Source organism: Haliotis cracherodii, unplaced genomic scaffold, assembly GCF_022045235.1.
Source record: "Haliotis cracherodii isolate W230 unplaced genomic scaffold, xgHalCrac1.p SCAF_5, whole genome shotgun sequence".
In the NCBI taxonomy this organism is placed as follows: Eukaryota; Metazoa; Mollusca; class Gastropoda; order Lepetellida; family Haliotidae; genus Haliotis; species Haliotis cracherodii.
In genome coordinates this window covers 24,208,220-24,224,376 of record NW_027266308.1, presented here as the reverse complement: position 1 = coordinate 24,224,376, position 16,157 = coordinate 24,208,220, and the positions used below count along the sequence as shown (strand labels likewise).

Genomic DNA, 16,157 nt, shown 5'->3' with positions numbered 1-16,157 from the left:
GTTGTGAGAAACCTTGACAGAAGTCTACTGGGGAGACCAGCCTTAACAGCCCTTGAGTTGATCAAGTTTGTTGACTCAATCACAATCGATGATGTGGAGAGAGACTTTCCATCATTGTTCAAAGGTCTGGGTGAAATTCCGGGTGAACATGACATAGAACTAACTGATGATGCTGTTCCCTGTTCTCTAAACACACCAAGACATGTACCCATACCACTCCTTGAAAAGGTCAAGAAAGAGCTTGAGAAAATGCAGGATCTGCAAGTCATTGAACCAGTTACACATCCAACTGACTGGTGTTCAGGTATTGTCGTCGTTCCGAAGGGGAAGACAGGAGTGAGAATCTGTGTTGATCTAACACAGCTCAACAATAGTGTGAAGAGAGAAATTTACACTATGCCTGCAGTTGATCATATTCTCAGTCAGATTAAAGGTGCTAAGTACTTTACTCGCTTAGATGCTAATTCAGGCTTTTACCAGCTGAAGTTGTCAGACAAAGCATCCAAGTTAACAACTTTCATAACTCCATTTGGCCGACATCGGTTCAAAAGGATGCCATTTGGAATCTCGAATGCACCCGAGATATTTCAACGAACAATGTCTCAAATCCTGAAAGATCTTCCTGGTGTAATCTGCCTGGTGGACGACATACTCATCTATGGCTCGACTCAGGAGGAGCATGATAAGCGTCTCATGAGAGTACTCAAACGTCTAGCAGATAATGGTGTCACACTCAACAGGGACAAGTGCAAGTTCAACAAGACTAAACTGAGGTTTGTTGGACATGTCATCAGTGAGAATGGTGTTCAACCTGACCCGGATAAAGTCAAAGCCCTTGTCTACATGAAACCTCCTACAGACAAAACTGAGCTGAGAAGATTTCTCAGTATGGTGAACCAGATGTCAAAGTTCTCTGACAAACTTGCTGAAGGTACCAAACCCCTGAGAGAGTTGCTACATAAAGACATTACAATCCTATTGAGTGATGTATAACAAGCCTCATTTGATGAAGTCAAACATCAAAAAGGTGACGCACCAACTCTGGCGTTGTATGACTCAGCAAGAGAAACGATTGTATCAGCAGATGCATTATCATATGGTATCGGAGCTGAGCTGAAACAGAAACAATCTGATGGATCCTGGAAACCAGTAATCTTGGCATCCAGGTCTCTAAGTGATACAGAGCAAAGATACGCACAGATCGAAAAAGAAGCTCTGGCGATTACCTGGGCAACAGAACAGTTCAACGATTATGTGCTTGGAAAACACTTCCAAATAGAGACTGACCATAAACCTCTTGTTTCCATACTTGGATCCAAATGTCTTAGTGATCTGTCTCCAAGATTGCAACGATTCAGAATGAGGTTAATGCGATATAGTTATTCTGTGTTCCACACACCTGGCAAAAATCTGTCATGATCACCGGTGGATGAAATCCTCCTAGCTGAAGACAAACACTTTGAACAAGAGACTGATCTCTATGTTGATCTAGTAGTGTCACAACTACCAGCTTCGATGCGAAGTTCACAGAAATAGCCTCAGAACAAGAGAAAGTGTATGGCAGAATATCCACATTCCTACAGAACAAGTGGCCAGCATACCATTCCCTGTCAACAGAGGAGAAGCAGCTGTACATAGTGAGACATGATTTGTCTATGGTGAATGATCTGTTGTTAAAAGGCAAAAGACTGGTGATACCTCCTACTCTTCGATCTCAAATGCTCGAGAAGATTCATGCGGGACATCAAGGAATCCGTAAATGTCGAGAGAGGGCAATGACAGCGGTATGGTGGCCAGGACTGAGTGCAGAAATCAGATCTGTTGTAGAACACTGCAAAATCTGTTAAAAGTACAGGAGAAATCCAACTGAACCTCTCCTACCAACACCAATTCCTGGTCGACCTTGGCAGAGAGTAGGTACAGACCTGTTTGAACTCAACAAATCAATGTACATAGTGGTCATTGACTACTTCTCAAGTTACATAGAAGTCATCAAGCTGTCTAGAGTATCATTAACAGTTTGAAATCTGTATTCTCTAGACATGGGATACCAGAGGTAGTTATCTCAGATAATGGACCTCAGTATTCTTCACAGGACTTCCGTGAGTTTGCTCAACAGTACAACTTTACTCACATCACATTCAGCCCCTTGTATCCAAGAAGCAATGGAGAGGCTGAGCGAGCTGTTCAGTCATGCAAGAATATGTTGCGTAAAGCTGATGATCCATATCTTGCAATGTTGGAATACAGGTCAACACCTGTATCTGGTGGATTATCTCCAAGTGAGCTAATGGGAAGAAAGCTGAGAACAAGCTTGCCATGTCATCCTACACAACTACAATCCAAACATGTGGATGTGAAAAGATTCAAGCAAACTGAATCTGTGAAAAAACTAATAATGAAAGATCAGTATGATCATCATCATAATGTGCGACCAATGTCTGAGCTCAAACCTGGTGATTGTGTTTGGGTAAATCAGTCGGAGTCAAAAGTGGTCGGTAAAGCCGACACCCCGCGGTCATATATTGTGTCAACCCCAAAGGGGGAGGTGAGGCGCAATAGATGTGATCTCAAGTTAATTCCTGGAAAAGAGGATACAAGTGGCAAAGTGATCCCACCAACTGTCAACAGCAGTCCTAGAAGTGCAAGTCTGTGGTCACAAGACAATACTAACTCTAAGTCTCCAGTTAAAGTTAATCCTCTCAGTCCATCATGTGTGCAATTCAAAAGTGGTAGACATTCAAAACCACCAAAAAGACTTGATCTTTGAAATGCATATTTCATTGTATTGGAATAGCATTCAACAGCGATGTTTTATCAGTAATTTCGAAGTTATAGCAATGATCGTTATAATGTTCTATTTTAGAAAACACTTAAAAAGAGTACTGTTTAACTAGAATGATCTAGTAACATTGACTAAGTGTTAAGGCTTTATTTTCAATATAATGTTATGCATAATACATATGCTTTGAAGTGTCAAATGTTAATTTCAGTTAAGAAAGTATGATCATTTATTTGCAATTGTTATTGCATATTTGTGTTTAAATGCATTTAAATGTGTTAGGCATATATCTTTCTGTAACTAGAACATGTAGAATCCATTAATGTTTACTTTATTTCAGTTACTTAAAGTTTCCAATTATCTTTCCTAGAAAGGGGGATGTAGGGTTATCTATATTATATATGACTATGGTTAGGTGCTCTACCGCCTACACATTACTAGCTCTGTTCTGCATGACTGAAGAGAGGTGAGAGTGAGCTCCCTGAGATCATTGACCATGTGGAGGCTGTATACTCAACACTCAGCACAATAAACCTACTATCTTCAAACTATATATACTGTGGTATATTGAGAAGACATAACAACTTCCATCTGGCAATTTCAAATATTATGTCAGTGAGTGAATATCATTTTACGCTGCTATTAGCAATATTCCGGTAATACCAGCGGGGGACACAAAAAATAGGCTTCACACATTGTACCCATATGGGGGATCGAACCCGGGCCTTTGGCGTGACGAGCGAACGTTTTAAATTCTAGGCTACCCCACCGCCCAAATTATTATATCAAGTGGATCAACATTATTTTCTCGTGCTGCAGTTATATCTTTTGACCATGCATCTCCCCTTTTTTGAGTGACGGAATTCAGTTTTCCATTAGCATGATCCAGACATAGGCTGTACCTGGCGACCAGATGGAGTGACAGTGACAAACACCCTCTCGTCACAAAGTCAATATTTCACCTGCACTCAGTCGGTTCAGGTATTTGGACCGGCCATCAGGAGGGTTCGAGCAGCTCTCAATCGAGGTATGTCGAGCATTTATACTTTGCAATCATAACGTAATATCAGTTGATATAAGTAATGGTTTATGTGCGTAACTGGATGTTGGTTAAGTGCACGAGGGTGGGATGATGGATGGATGAATGAGTTGTACTATTTTGCATCTCCCAGTTTTACAGCTGTAAACGTAGTAAACGTCCATATAACTAAGTGTGTGCGTGTTCGTAGGGGTTGGAGGAGTATTGATGGATGTTCACTTATTCTACATAATCCAGTTCCACAAAATCGTTTTACAGGACTCCAAGTAAAAGTTTATACAAGTGACAAATTTCTTGCTGGCACAGACTCTGGTTTGTATTTGCTGGTGTATGGCCGGACTAGCAGTAGCAGTGAAAAAAAACTCTCTGGGAGCTTTGAAAAGAATGATGTCGATACGACTTATATGAATGTTGGAGATATAGGACGACTGTATCAAATCAGGTTTGTCAACACAAACTCAAAGAATTCGATATTCCATATTAAACAACAAATAAAAATACCCGATTAGTATTCCAACTGTTGGGGTGAATTATGTGATATATAGCAGAAAATGTTAAGAATTAACTAACAGACTCGAATTAATTGAGCTAGTAATTGTGTTTTATGTTTCTCGGGCATATCCTGAATGTTGTTTTGATTAAAGTTCAATTTCTCTTTTCACAGAATTCGCTCAGATAGCAAAGGCTCTTTCGCCGGCTGGCATCTGAATAAGGTATAATGTAAAGATGCAATCACTAAGTATCAGTGACTAGATACCCATGTAATGCTTCGAAACGGGTCTGGGGTGTGATGTCCTAATGTTCTTATCATTAGGCTATCCCACAGTGTATGAGTCAAATAAAAGTAGGAAACCTCAGGCTGAAACAATTCTGCATTTCTGCTACAAATAAGAACATTAGAACATGTCACTGATACACTGGTGAACACATAAAACCCAACCTAAGTGAAAACCGATGTTCAACCTGAGTGTAGTTTTTTTTATTGATAGTTTTTATTAATCATTTCAGGTAAACGATGTTTCGCTGACATTGTCGAAAAAGAAAGTGAATTTGTACCAGTCTACATATAACTAACATATGCTCTGTTCTTTAACATCACCCTTAAGAGAGACACTTTATAGATATGGAATGTTTCTGTCTGCTTAAGTGCAGGTTTACAATGTGTTTCTTCCAGTTTGTTTTGCGTCTTCATGTGACAGATAAACGTACAGTCAAACACAGTTGTTTTCGAACTTTGAAGTTGTTTCCAAGTAAAAGCTTGGCCCCTGCGTATTCCTTATTCATTTATCATTTTCGGTTGTATCGAACCTCAGATACCTCGAAGTATTTGCGTAGGTCCCTTCAACTTCGACACAACGGTGGTCGACTGTATATGGTTCGATGTTCAGTAAATGTATACACCTAATAATGATACAATAATGGAAAACAACAAATATGTGAACATGCAGGTTTTATTCCTGGATTTTAGGTTGAAATATATGAAGATTCAAGAACGCTTGTATTCCATTGTGGGTGTTGGATTGGGGGGTCATATACAAACGAGAGAACTGTCTCGGTCCAAAGTGGTAAGTGTACAATATTATTTTTTTGTGAAACAAACTTTATTTAAGTTGTATTAAATCATAAATGTTTTGTGTAATTATGTGTCCAAGATACTATTATCTTCTTACATTAATACCCTTTCTGACTATGTCACAGAATGTTCAAGTATTGAGTACTGTCGCAGCCAGCGGTGCACTACCTGTGCTAAATGTCTACCCTCAGACTCAAGATACTTTTATAGGCTGATCACAACTGAAAAACAATGTTACCGTAAGTACTACAACCAACAGACAGGTATATGCAAACATCTGTTTTTGTGTGTGTAGTATTCATGGAAAAGAGTGCGCCTAGGAAAAGCAATTTTTGAAGTACATTGAGTATTGTATATATGTACATTTTTATGATAAATGCTGGACCTCCTCATAGATGCCATCAATGTAATGTTTTGGGATAGATAGGTAAAAAGTAAGCCCCCCACCTTCGTGGTATGTTTCTTTGTGTATATGAGTCTGTATTGCTGATAAGCAATATCAAAAACAGGAATTTAACCAAGAAGTTTAACTTCCAACTTTAGGTATATTGATGATATGATAGTGTTCAATAATTGTCAAATAGGGATTTTTCTTCAACTCAATTAGAAATAAAAAAGACCAAAGAGACCGCATCATTTGTTTAATATTTAGATCTATGTACAAAGATTCAGGTGAGAATAAAATATCCACAAGATTGCCTTTGGTGTCAACATGCCACAACTTATGGATAATCGAGCATTTCAAACATCGTCAAACGACTCTTGACCAAACGTTGTTTCATTGCGATTACAACATTCAAGACCCTAGTAAAACTGTCAAACATGTAATTCCCGATTTTGACCTGTACTATGCGTTCCTGTGTTTGTACAGGTGATAAATTGCCTTGTCTTTGTATGTGTTTGTGACGAGTGCCACCGGTTGGGCACAACACGCTCACCTTTTCCAAACACTCTTCATCATCATAGATTGATAGGGATCCATAAATGCATGCATGTGATAAAGGGGGATTCCCATGATGGACTCTGCTTTGAACAGAGATTTCTCATGATTATGGTAAGGGTTTTGTCGCTTTTGTCAGCAAATATTCTTTCATGGGGATGGATCAGCTCGGATCAATAGCCTTTGTTATCAATGGTAGAGTACGACTACTGTCTATCAAAATGTAACGTTCTACATTAATTTTGCTGATGGGTTCTGTGCCTGTGTCTTCATGGTAAGTATATTTGTGATCAATTTATATCTCTGTAGTTATCACAGTGTTTGTTCCTATATTCAATTTGGTAATAATGCGTAAACAAACATGTTTGTTTGACTGCGACAAATAGTGAAGGGTGATGGGGGGTTGCAGGCGGTAATGCAATGTGTGTTGAGGGGGGGGGGGGGGGGGCGGTGTTAATGTTGGGGTAGTGCATGGATACTTCAGGGAGTAATGTAGGGCTAGTGTATGACTAGTACGGGAGATGGTGCAAGGGTTAGTGTAGGGATAGTGCTGACGGTTACATCCTTAGACAAGCAAATTCATGTTACTAAAATAAGGCGCACCTGGAATCAGAATTCAATGACCGGTTATAGTAGTTTTAATGATAGGTCCACCATCAATTTTCTTTTCAAGTAAGTAATTAAAGTGTTATACCTTTTATAAGTTCAGTCTCAGTACTGTCTTCTGAGGAATATGTATATAATAGATCACATGGATCCAATGTTTTATCATTGAAATGGACAGTTAAACATCAGATCTGACCCTTGTTAAACCGTTGCTAACATTTACACTTCGCGGATTCCAATCCTGCTGGCAACACACGCTTATCGTGAAATTGTTTCATCATCAAGGGCTATGATAAGAGAAAAAAGAAGTTCACTTATTGCCGATTGTAGTTTAACTGACAATTCACTCGGTTAATACCCAGTCAAAGACAAAGGAGCCATGGTTGAAGTAGTGATGAGCTTCGCTCAGTCCCCAGAAAGTTATGTTCTTGTAGTAAGGTTTATTGCCCATATATCATCTTTCCGAAGTTCCACTTCCAGTGACTTGTCAAGTGCTCTATTTATCCAGGATGCCAGCATATTGCCAACTGTAAAGCCGAGGAGTGTCCTTGTACTGACTGCCAAGTGTGCTCACGATGTGAAGGAGTTGTGACAGAAGGGCCGGGGCAGAGAGCTTATGTTATTTCAAAGGACAGAAAAAACTGCAAAAGTAAGGATGCTTAGAAAAAGATAAGTGGCAATGCGAAGGTTATTCCCCGAGTATTGGTCTGATTAAGTTGGGTTGAAACAATTAGTTTGAGTTGTTGCTATTTTGTTACATGTCATATTACATTAAGTAATACGTTACCACTGTTATACCAAGGCTGTTGTCTCCCACAACTGCTGCTATAGCGAAATCTACCACAGAGATCTCAATTACCTCATGCAGCACGTGCGTAGCCACCTAGCTGCCATGTGACACCCTTCACTCTTGTCTTCTTCGTCTGCGTAGCAAGACGTGTATATCTACTGCTGAAGCGTTCCTTTAATATTTGGTGATATTTATTATAGTTTATTCTCTAATAAACTGTGCTTTTATGGGGCGTATGTTTTGGGGGCTAACATCACTTATTTCTTTATATAAAAGTTATATGTGTATGTTATATGTTCACATTGCTCATTTATTTTCTTGTGAAAATGCTCGTTTGTGAATCATTGTGGTGCGTGCGTTGTAACCATGTTTTGTTCTTTGTTTATAGAATACAAACAATGTCTGACATGGAATTGTCCCCAGTCTCCACCCCCTCTACCCCTGCTCCTCGGAGTTGCGCGGTGTGCTGAAATTTTTTGTCGTCCAGGGATCCCCACGATCGTTGCCCGCGGTGCAGGGTTCCTTGCGGGGACACCCGGTGCACCCTGTGCGAAGGTCTGGGGCCTGCGGAGTTTGAGCATTACCGACTGTACGTCCAGTCCCGTGCGGGTACCACCTCCTCGGCTGCGGCGGATCCCTTTGCGGCCCTTGGGCTGTCTGGGGATTCCATCGCCGCATTGTTGTCGAAACTTGTGGACTCCAAGCTGGCGGCCTTATCACAAGATAGGCCACTGGCTGTTCCGTCCCTGGTCTCTTCGGTGGCGGCAGCTGCCGTGGTTACTGGTCCTTCCCCCGAACCGTTGCTTCCGCTATCGGTTAAGGACCACGTGGCCATGGTTTATGACCTCTTCGAGGACATGCCAAAGCCCCTGCCGATACCGCGGGGATTTCACGGTTCCGTGGGTTTCTTCGAGGTGTACGACGAGACGTCCGACAAGGCTTTCCCGGCATCAACCTTGATGCACGGGAATAAGCCTTCTTTGGAGAAGGCCTTCACAGCTGCCTCCGGTCGGGGTCTCCCGTTACCTCCACCGTCGTGGAGAAAAGGGTCTTTCCCGGTACATGACCTTGCCGTTCCCGAGGCTGGTCCTTCCGCGGAAGCCCATGTGGAGGGTTTGGGGGTCCATGCCCCACTGGTTGCCACGGTACCACAAGGTACCTTGCAACAGCTGGACACCCTCGCTCGACGCTCCATGCTGGCAATGTCTCACGGAGACACATACCTGGCTGCAGCGGCCAGTCTGGTCGAAGGTTCTTCTACGGACCGAGACCAGCGCATTTACAACTGCTTGCTCGGTTTAAATGCTTCCCTGGAGTATGTTGCCAGTGGGTGGTCAACACGATTCGGTACGGCTATCGGCTCGATCTCAAAGCGAATCCGCCCCTCACCGTTGCCCCGTTGGCAGGTTTCTATTCGGAAACCAATCTTCCCTTCCTCGCCGATGCCATCGGCAGGTTGGTGGAGAAGAGGGCAGTTCGGGAGTTAGCTCTACCAGAAATAACACCGGGGTTTTACTCCAGGATATTTCTCGTTCCCAAGGACAGTGCCGAACTCAGAATGATTCACAACTTGAAATCGTTCAACGAGTTCTACCTGCGCAAGCCGCCCAAGTTCAGAATGTTGAGTTTGGCGGACCTGAAAACACTGATCATGCCGGCCGACTGGCTCGCTTCGATCGACCTGAAGGATGCTTATCTGCATGTTCCGATTCACCCGGATCATCACAAGTATCTCAGGTTTGTCTTTCAAGGCAGGCACTACGAATGGGTTGTACTCCCATTCGGTCTTTCATCCGCTCCCTGGCTGTTCACCCGGTTAACCACCCCCATAGTGGGGTTCCTCCACCGGAGTGGTGTCCGGTACTTCGCGTACCTGGACGACTCGCTAGTAGCAAATCGAATGACGGACACCCTGTCACGCCATCTTGTTTTCACACGTCGGCTCTTGGAGCAATTGGGGTGGATTATCAATCTCCCAAAGAGCGAGTTAACCCCTTCTCAGAACTTGCAGTTCATCGGAGGTCCGTTCAACATGGTGACCCATCGCCTCTTTGTCCCCCCAGACCGGTGGCACAAGATTCAGGCGATGATTGCCAAAGTCTTAGTGGTGCAACAGACTGTTCACTTTTGGGAACAGCTGTTAGGGCTACTTGTATCAGCCCAGGACTGCACCGAACGGGTCATCTCCAACTCAGCCTGCTGCAACGGTTTTTAATCCAGTTGTTAGCAACGGAGGTGAACAGTGCGACCGTCGCCCTCCCGGATCGGCTCCGACCGCATCTGGAGTGATGGACGGTCCCTTACAATGTCTTATCAGGAGTCTCTATGCGGCCCCACCTGGCCACGTTGAACCTGTATACAGACGCCTCTATAGTGGGCTGGGGCGCCCATTTAGAGCTAGAGGTGAGCTCGGGGCTGTGGTGCGTAGACGAACTAGGTCTTCACATCAATTGTCTCGAGTTCAAGGCAGTGATCAACGCAGACAATCACTGGAAGCATCGTCTCGTCGACGCCCGGCTCATGCTGGCGACCGACAACACGACGGTAGTGTCCTATGTGAACAAACTGGGGGGAACCCACAGTCACTCGCTACTCGATCTCACGTTCGAGTTTTACGCTCTTGTGGACAGTGTCCCGTGCCAGATACGCGCCCGTCACATCCCAGGTGTGCGGAATGTACTGGCCGATGCTCTATCAAGGCCTCAGGATCCGAGCCCCACAGAGTGGATGCTGAACCCAGCAGTGTTTCAGTGGCTGTGCGAACGTTTGGGTCGTCTGATGGTCGACCTGTTCGCACCGCGGTTCAACAATCAACTCCCGTTGTTTGTATCACCAGTCCCGGACCCGAGGGCCATCGATCACGATGCTCTCGCGTTAGACCGGACGGGCTTGGACGCTTATGCTTACCCGCCGACAGCGTTCATACCACACATTCTAAGCCGGCTCCGAGGAGTTCGCTGTCGAATCTTACTGATCGGGCCCATGTGGCCGAACAGATCGTGGTACCCCGACTTGCTGACCCAAGTCACGCAGTCTCTTGATCCACCCTCACACCCGTCAGCTTCATCCAAACGCAGGGCAGTTCAATCTGCACGCGTGGATGTTGTCACCGAGCGTCTGAGGAGTAAAGGTTTTTCTCGCCGGGCATCTTGGGCATACGTTAGTATGCATTGTGATTCTACCCAGAAGGTGTATAATGCACGTTGGGTTATTTTCACGAAGAGGTGTTGTAAACATCACATTCATTCGCCAGATAAGGTATCTGTGCAGGATATTGCTCGTTTCATGTCTCAGTTGCGAGAGACCAGGAAACTCTCCGGGGGTACCAGTCTTTCCAAAGAGCTGGTGATACGGGGTATTATCAAGGGTTTCAAACAGCACGATCTTAAGAAGGGCCGCCTTCGGGCACCGGCCTGGGATCTTTCCCTAGTGTTGCAATCACTTACGGAAGCTCCGTATGAACACTTGCCCAGTGCTTCGTTCCGGCATGTGACTTTGAAAACAGCATTATTCCTTTGCCACGGCGGCACGTGTATCCGAAATTCATGCACTCGATGTCGCCAAGGTACGATTCGATAGGGGTGACGAAGGAGCAGTCCGCCTGGGCCTGCTCATGGGCTTCGTCGCCAAGAATAAGAGGATCGGGCAAACGGAGAGAGAATTCACTGGAAGATCACTCAAAGAAATCTTACATCCTGCTGATACTGAGGACAGGGCGCTGTGTCCGGTTAGGGCCCTTAAGTATTATCTTAAGGCTTCGAATGAACGTAGACAAGGGCGTGACCGTCTGTTCATATCGTGTAACCCTAATCGCACGGTTGACATAACTCGATTGCGTTGTGGCTTCGTTCTGTCATCAATCTGGCGTACCGGTCTCGGGGGTCTACAAATATCTCTGTTCACAGAATATGACGAGGTTGTTACTGGCGTTCTGACTCGGTTTTTGCCAATCATTACCTCAGGAAGGTTTCTGATGAAGACGTGGAGGGGGTGCACCGTCTTGGGCTGTTGATCGCGGCACAAGCGGTCATCTAGGGGGTGTGTCCAGCGCGATTCCAAACTCCGCAGTCGTCAGTCCTTGCACGGTGGTCAATCTGGGTTGTCTCCAATGTTCCCACGCCGTGGGTACAGGAGTGGGGGTCCTGCAAACCAGCGCACACACACCACAGGTGAGGCGGCTTTTTGTGTGTTTTGTCCTTATTTGTATTTTGACAATTATGCATTTAATTGTCTGTCGTGTTTTCCAACCTTGTGATACATGCTTACGAATACTGGAATTAGGTCACGCGCCTTATGCATACATTTAGTAGGCTTGCTCTGGGATATACGGTCTGAATGAAATTAATTTCCCTCTTTCGACTGTTTAACCTGATCTAGGATTTAGCTCACGCGGATACAGTGTTCTCATCCGCTGCGGCGATGAAATACCTATCCAGTGGGGCCGTATGGAGTCACCAATCGTTTTGGCAATGACGATTGAGCCTTACGGTATGCGCTTGACAGTGTTTTGGTATTCCTATAGGGTAACGCCTAGCTAGGTGCATGCGCATCAAGTGCTTCCGCCTTGGTGTTTACTTCCGCTGGTCGGAAGGAACGCTAGCAGTTAGCAGTCGGGTTGTAGGTGCTCCCCACCACCTACTGTGGTAGTCAGCCTTGGTATAACAGTGGTAACGTATTACTTAATGTAATTTGTAGAATTTTCCTATTAGGAATATTCTATAAGTAATACGTTACCACTGGGCTGCTGCCCGCCCGTCCGTCCCCAGAGCACTTGCTCTCGCAAGAGACAAGAGTGAAGGGTGTCACATGGCAGCTAGGTGGCTGCATGAGGTAATTGAGATCTCTGTGGTAGATTTTGCTATAGCAGCAGTTGTTGGAGACAACAGCCTCGGTATAACAGTGGTAACGTATTACTTATAGAATATTCCGAATAGGAAAATTCTACAAGTCTTTGGAATTGCTATATTTGTAGTTAGGAGCTATTGTACTTGTAAGTGAGTATGGTTTTGGGCCACTTTTTTTCAAATGTTCCAGCAATATCACAGTGGAGGATTCCGGAAATGGGATTCACCCATTGTATCCACGTGGGCAATTGATCCTGACCCTTCAGGGTATTGAACAATTTTTTTAACGGAAAGGCTACCCCACCTCCCGAAAAATATTTTTCAACGCACGTCGAATATATGATTTTCTGTTTATCAACTTTAGAGGCATGTTCATGGCGACAAGACAGCACCTGGTGTTACCCGGGAACGTGTGGAGATGAACTGGCCAGTAATTGCATCTGCGCTGCTGGATTCAGTGGTCCAAACTGTCAGAATAGTAAGTTTAATTTACTGTTACATCCAACACTTACTTCTCTGCTTCCATCAATATTCTATATTCAGTCACAATAATGATTGGCACAACTGGTTTGTATGAATTATTAAAAGATATATACACACACACGCACGCACGCACGCGCGTGTGTGTATGTGTGTGTTTACATATAAAGTAGCTTCATTTGCGAAATGTAGCCAAAGACAATGTTTGATTTTTAAACTTATCCTATCTCACATTTTGCATTTCTCCCTTTTTCTTCGATCCTATGTGGGAATATGCTTGAATCATGTTTCCAGCTTCTAAAACTAAATATAGCCCCCCAAGCCCCCCTGCATCTCCATGGTTACGTCCAAAAGCTAGGTCAATTACGTGCCTTTCGTGCACGCTGTGCCTGCTTGAACTGACCATGTGTGCGCCTCTACCAATTCATTCTCTTTCTCATCACAACCGTGTGGCGACGTGTTTGAAAACATCACAGAATTATTGTCCTTCGCCAGTTTGTTCGAGTATCTTAAATAGAAAAATATGGAAAAGAAGGACAATTCACGTCCTGCTTGTAAAGAATGCAGACATACCTATTCCACGTCCGACCCCCACTCATTATGTTGCGACTGTCGGGGACAGTGCACCCTGGGTTCGCGATGTGCGGAATGTCATTCTCTAACTAACTTGGCTTTTAAAGTTTACCTGCAATGTTGTTGTCGTATTGCCGATCGCCGTTCCAAAGCAGGGTATTCCAAAGCTAGTACCAGCTCAATACGCCTTAAAGACAATCCTGTCGAACCTGTAATTTCTGTCACAGACGACACCTTCTCAGACAGCTTCCTTACAGACGACTTGTCCTCTCGCGACCTGTCTACAACTCCAAAGCAAGATATACAGGTGCGCTCTGTCTGTCTGATCAACCCAGGTCTGGCTCTCATTATACCAGCGACAGATTGCTCCAGTCCTTTTAAAGTCCCGCTCTTGGATTCGGCTAGCTCTGCAGCCCCCCTGGGGGCTAGAGATACGGTCGTCGATACGACTTCATCTTGGGTCGTTTGAAATCGTCACACTTCGGTACAACATTCACCCTCCAAGATGACTGATCGGCATTCCCCTTCCCACGATCGGTGCTCTCGCTCACAGGATCAGCGCTCCCGCTCCAAGGATCGGCGTTCATGCTCCCGAGATAAGCGCTCTCGCTCACAGGATCAGCATTCTCGCTCACAGGATCGGCATTCTTGATTGAGTTTCCATGAGCGTCATCGATCACGCTTCCGATTGTCTTCGACTAACGATAGAGACCGGTCATCCATCGTCGACTACCAGCATAGCGGCTACCCTCACGGGACCCTGTGGCGGTGGATACCTACGCGGCCCATAGAAGATGGGATACCTACCCGATCTACCAAGACGCTTATTACCAGCGTCCGCGATACCGCTCTTCTGCCAGCTACGCCTGCCCACCTCACAGTTCACAGGATTGGTGTTCGTCGTCGTATAAAGAACGATAAGTCATTCTCGGAGCCATTCTTATTCGGCGCACAGATCGCCAGAGTGTAATCCTTCTAGGTTGGCTCCTCCTGACCTTTGTCCACCTAACCTACCCACGAGTTGGGATCACAGGGATCATCGTTTAATTCTCCTGTGAAAGCAATATCCACTGTACTCACTTCACCATTCAGATCCTTCATCGACTCCTCAACCTACTGATCCTGTTCCATTTCCGGTTGCCTCCCGTTTGACCCTACCCGGCTCGGGTGGTGCGGCTTCTACTTTGGGCGATCCCAATATCGAGGCTAACGGATCGTCTCCATATCCCCCGCTTCATCCTTGAAGACACAGACACTCATGGCATGTCTACTACGTGGTTGAAGATCGGGACATAACGCACTTGGATACAACAGTCGGACGTACCCTCCCACTTGTGTCTACTATTTTGTCAGCCATGGACGCACTCTCTGTCTCTCTCTCCACTCATTCCCAAGAAGATGCCTTTACTCGGGGATTATTCAACCTTACACAAGACAAGCTTACGCAGATTTTGGACCTCACTCACCACGCCGGCACAATGAAGGCTCTTCGTCGCAGTTTAAGGCCAAACTGTATCAGCAACCCTGGTCTTCCCGCTCCTTGTTTGTTGACGTGATACAACAGGTCGCACAGGACGTGCAGAGATATTATAGCCTTCAGGTCACGGTGGACCTTCTACGCCTCCAGAAAAGACAGTTGGAGGTTCAACAGAAAAAGGTCGCCAATATCCCAAATTTGTTCCTGCCCAGCGCGATTTATAGTCCAATGGGTCCAGAGGGTCACCGGTATCAAGTTAGAGGAATAATGCTCATAGCGATTTTTGGCAAGGTATGAACCCCTAGAGTTGGAAAATGTGTGATAGCATTGCAGCGGTGGCAGCTTTTAGGGTTTTACCACCTTTGTTTCAAAATGGCCGCCAAAATATGCATTACCACATATAAGTTGCCATATCTAAGCTCAAAGAGCAGTTAGGACAGTCATCCTTGTGTCTATGACTAGGTTTGAGAAGTCAAAGATTTCATTTCTGCCTTTACCAAAAACATCAGAGCATGTTTTTATATCAAAACCAAAATGGCCGCCAAAATGTTTATTACCACATACAAGTGGCCATATCTAAGTTCATAGAGCAGTTAGGACAGTCATTTTGGTGTCTTTAACTAGGTTCGGCGGGTCAAAGATTGCATTTCGCAGCCTTGCATTATATTGGAATCCAAAATGGCAGTCAAACTGGCTGCCACCGCATACATTAAGTAGCCATGTTTAACTGTTTAACAACCGATGATGTATATCATGAGGAATAAATCCGATAATAAAACAAATCTAAAACTAAATAGCAATACCCATCAAACATGGACCTTGGCTTCTTGCATAGAAAACGCAATTGCCTTAAAAAGGTGGTATTGTTTTGGGTTGGTTTTTTTGTTTGTTTGTTTTTTGTTTTGTTTTGTTTTTTTTTTTTTGTTCCGAACAAAAATCCGAAAGTTTAGATTTACATTCTTATTTGACCAATTAAATTTTAGACAGTTTGACCCCTTCACCTTGAAAAACATTGTGGGCCCCAACTCCTAATATAAAGTATTTAGTTTCCTT

General features: G+C 44.5%; 1 protein-coding gene across 1 annotated transcript in view; it reads left to right on the top strand.

Annotated features, from left to right (window-relative positions):
- The window catches only part of LOC139443253 (uncharacterized), a 76,546-nt gene that overhangs the window by 6,242 nt on the left and 54,147 nt on the right, over positions 1–16,157 (top strand). Inside the window, exons 5-11 of the mRNA XM_071224224.1 lie at positions 3,662–3,809; positions 4,080–4,263; positions 4,486–4,534; positions 5,290–5,386; positions 5,520–5,633; positions 7,449–7,589; positions 12,939–13,052. Of these exons, the coding sequence (XP_071080325.1) occupies positions 3,662–3,809; positions 4,080–4,263; positions 4,486–4,534; positions 5,290–5,386; positions 5,520–5,633; positions 7,449–7,589; positions 12,939–13,052 (847 nt within the window). The remainder of the gene's footprint in view (positions 1–3,661; positions 3,810–4,079; positions 4,264–4,485; positions 4,535–5,289; positions 5,387–5,519; positions 5,634–7,448; positions 7,590–12,938; positions 13,053–16,157) is intronic.